Source organism: Rhinopithecus bieti, unplaced genomic scaffold (genome assembly GCF_001698545.2).
Source record: "Rhinopithecus bieti isolate Rb0 unplaced genomic scaffold, ASM169854v2 scaffold_57060, whole genome shotgun sequence".
Lineage (NCBI taxonomy): Eukaryota > Metazoa > Chordata > Mammalia > Primates > Cercopithecidae > Rhinopithecus > Rhinopithecus bieti.
In genome coordinates, this window is record NW_016864767.1 from 202 (window position 1) to 2,935 (window position 2,734).

General features: G+C 64.4%; 1 protein-coding gene across 2 annotated transcripts; it reads right to left on the reverse strand.

Annotated features, from left to right (window-relative positions):
* Positions 1-246: 246 nt before the first annotated feature.
* Positions 247-1,901, reverse strand: ARHGDIA (Rho GDP dissociation inhibitor alpha). 2 transcript variants are annotated; one of them, XM_017866435.1, is made up of 6 exons: positions 1,645-1,901; positions 1,446-1,529; positions 1,235-1,311; positions 1,091-1,154; positions 908-994; positions 296-501 (listed from the first exon to the last, which is right to left on the reverse strand). In XM_017866435.1, exons 1-6 carry the CDS (start codon positions 1,832-1,834, stop codon positions 296-298), a joined length of 708 nt encoding a protein of 235 aa, XP_017721924.1. In that variant the 5' UTR covers positions 1,835-1,901. The 2 variants fall into 2 exon arrangements, with proteins under 2 accessions (XP_017721923.1, XP_017721924.1); XM_017866434.1 differs by having other exon boundaries at positions 247-994; positions 1,645-1,898.
* Between the last annotated feature and the right edge of the window lie 833 nt (positions 1,902-2,734).

A 2,734-nucleotide genomic window follows, 5' to 3' on the forward strand; every position in this document is an offset into this window, starting at 1 on the left:
CAGAAAAGGCAGAGGCAGGACAACACCCAGCCTCCTGGATGGTACTGAGGTGACTTGAGTTTTGGCAATTTGGCTTTCCCCAAGCCGCCAGAGCCATCCCCACAGTCCTGACCATGGGAGGGGGCGGGCTGACCAGGCACTGGTGGGCTGGGGAGCAGCAGCAGCACACCCCACATGTCCCTGGGTCACTGGGTTCGCCACCGGGGAAGGGATGGGGAGGCCACATGCTCATGCAGACACAGGGAGTTAGAGGCTAGTGAGGCCCCACGGCACACTCCACGTTAAGGCATCATGGTTAGACGGGACTGACAGTGACAAAGGGGCTGGCCAGGGAGCAGCAGGGCTGGAGGATGGCCCGGCCCCCACAAGACCCTGCGTCCCACACCCCAGCTCCACCATGGAGCAGCAGACGCACACATCCAGGGGCAACCACGGGGCCTGGAGAATGGCTGCTCCGCTCCTTCCTTAAGCCAGGCCTCAGGTGTGACAGGGAGATAGAACCTGGGGGGCACGGAAAGGGCAGCAGAGGCCTGGCCGGGGCCTCTCTCCCACACAGCACAGGCAGAAGCAGCAACGAGACACAAGACCACCGAGGAGGCTGGGCCTGTGGGCGGGGGAGGGCCGAGGAGGGGGATCGGAGGCACTCGGTTGAGCCAGGCCAGGGAGGCGGACCAGGGTGGGAGGGGCACGGAGGGCCTGTCAGCACTTTGGTATTGGGAGGGGAGGGGCTGGGGGGACACATCCGCCTGTCCGTCGTCCGTCCGTCCGTCTGCCCTGCCTGCCTCTGGCTGGGCTCAGTCCTTCCAGTCCTTCTTGATGGTGAGATTCCACTCCCAGGACAGGTGGTCGGTCTTGTCGTCGTCTGTGAAGCGGGACTTGATGCTGTAGCTGCCCCGGGCCAGCATGCCTTTGGGTGCCTCCTCCACGGGGGTCAGGAACTCGTACTCCTCAGCCCGGGGCCCATAGCTGCCTACCATGTAGTCAGTCTTGTCAACTGCGGCACAAGGAAGAGGGCGGTCAGCCGCCCTGCTTCCCGGCTTGGCAGCACGCACCCAAATGGCCCCTCCGCCCTGCCTGGGGCCCCACTCACTCTTGACGCCTTTCCTGTACGTGTGCTGGATGTACTTCATGCCGGACACGATCTCTCTGTTAACCTGCAGGACCGAAGCGAAGATCAGGGAAGGTCGGCCCCAGTCCCGCCTCCATTCCCTGGCCACAGCAGCCTATAGCTTACCCGGAAAGAGATTTTTATCCGGTACTCTACACCCTCTTTCAGCACAAACGACTGCTTCTTGAAGCTCTCCAGGTCACCTGTTGGGGGGACCTCTCCTTCAATGACTGCCCAGCAGCCAGCCCCGCGCCCCCAGCCCTGCGCGGCCCCTTGGCTGCACTTCCCGCGATCCCCACCAGGGGCCGCCCGAGCCCCGCAGCCGCAGGGCGCTCACCTGTCAGGTCCAGCTCCAGGGGGCCCGGGGCCGAGCTGCACACCAGGGTCAGGCCGGTCACGACGACGTTGGGGACGTTGGGGTCTGGGGAGTGACAGGAGGTGAGGGCCTCACCCCCACCAGTGGAAGTAGAGGCTGAGGAGCGGCAAGACAGCTGGAGTGCACGGGTGGTCACCCGGCTCCCGCAGCCCAGACTCACCTGCTGAAACGGCCACGCGGCCCAGCAGGGCCTCCTTGTACTTTCGCAGGCTCTCGTCATCCTTGTCCAGCTCCTGGATCTCCTGGATGCTCTTCTGGGCCGGGGGCTTGTAGTTGACCGAGTGCTCATCTTCCTCGTTCTCTGCTGCAATCTGGGCCAGCTGCTCGGCTGTGGGCTCCTGCTCAGCCATGCTCACGCTTAGCCTGGGTCAGGACACCTGTACAGGGCAGGACGGTGGCAGGCCTTGGACCTGGATCCCCAATGGAAGCGCACTTTCTGAGCAGAAGTGTGGACTGCAGCCAGAGCTCCAAAGGGGCCACCCTCGCTCCTCTCCACCGCCCAGCTCCTCCTCAGCGGCATCCTCTGGGGCAGTGTGAGGTGCCCTCACGCCAGGTATAACATCTAAGACAAAATGGGAACTGCAGCCGGTGCTGGGGAGAGAGCGCACACCTCCCCTCCACGATGGAGGAAGCAGCAGCCCCCGGCATCCGTGGGGCGGGGCTAGCAGGCCCCAGATCCAACTGGCAAGGCCCACACTAAAACCTCTCTTAGGGTCTTGCTGCTCCTGAGCTGCCCAGGCCCTCGCCCTACCGCGTAACGGGGCTGGGTATCCCTCAGTAGGGATGCTCCTCTGGCCGTGCTAGTCACATGTAAACCTGTGTGGTCGGCTCATGCTCATCCTTCAAACAGGATGCCCCTGGAGCTCGGAAGCTAGGGGCAGCCAGAATACCGCAGGGAGCCAACGGGGCACGAGGATCCTAAGTATCTCCGGTTTCTCTACAATTGTGAGTCTGTGACCTACACTTGGGAGCTACCCCAGCCACTCAGTACTGTCGGGCCCTCTTGTAGATCGGGAGCCACGAGTGCCCGGGGCAGTACTGACCCGGCAGGGAGCTGAGCGCGGGAATGTCAGGCTCAGATTCTTGCCGGCAGCCTGGGAGGTGGGTCAGGGAGCAGCCCACCCGGGACGCCCAGGGCGGGGTCCAGGCCGCCCTGCTTCCTCCAGGCGCTGAGGCCTCTGCGCCGCGCGAGGGTGGCCGCAGGCGCCGGGATCCTAGGGCGCGGCCCGCACTTCCGCAGGGCCCGCAAT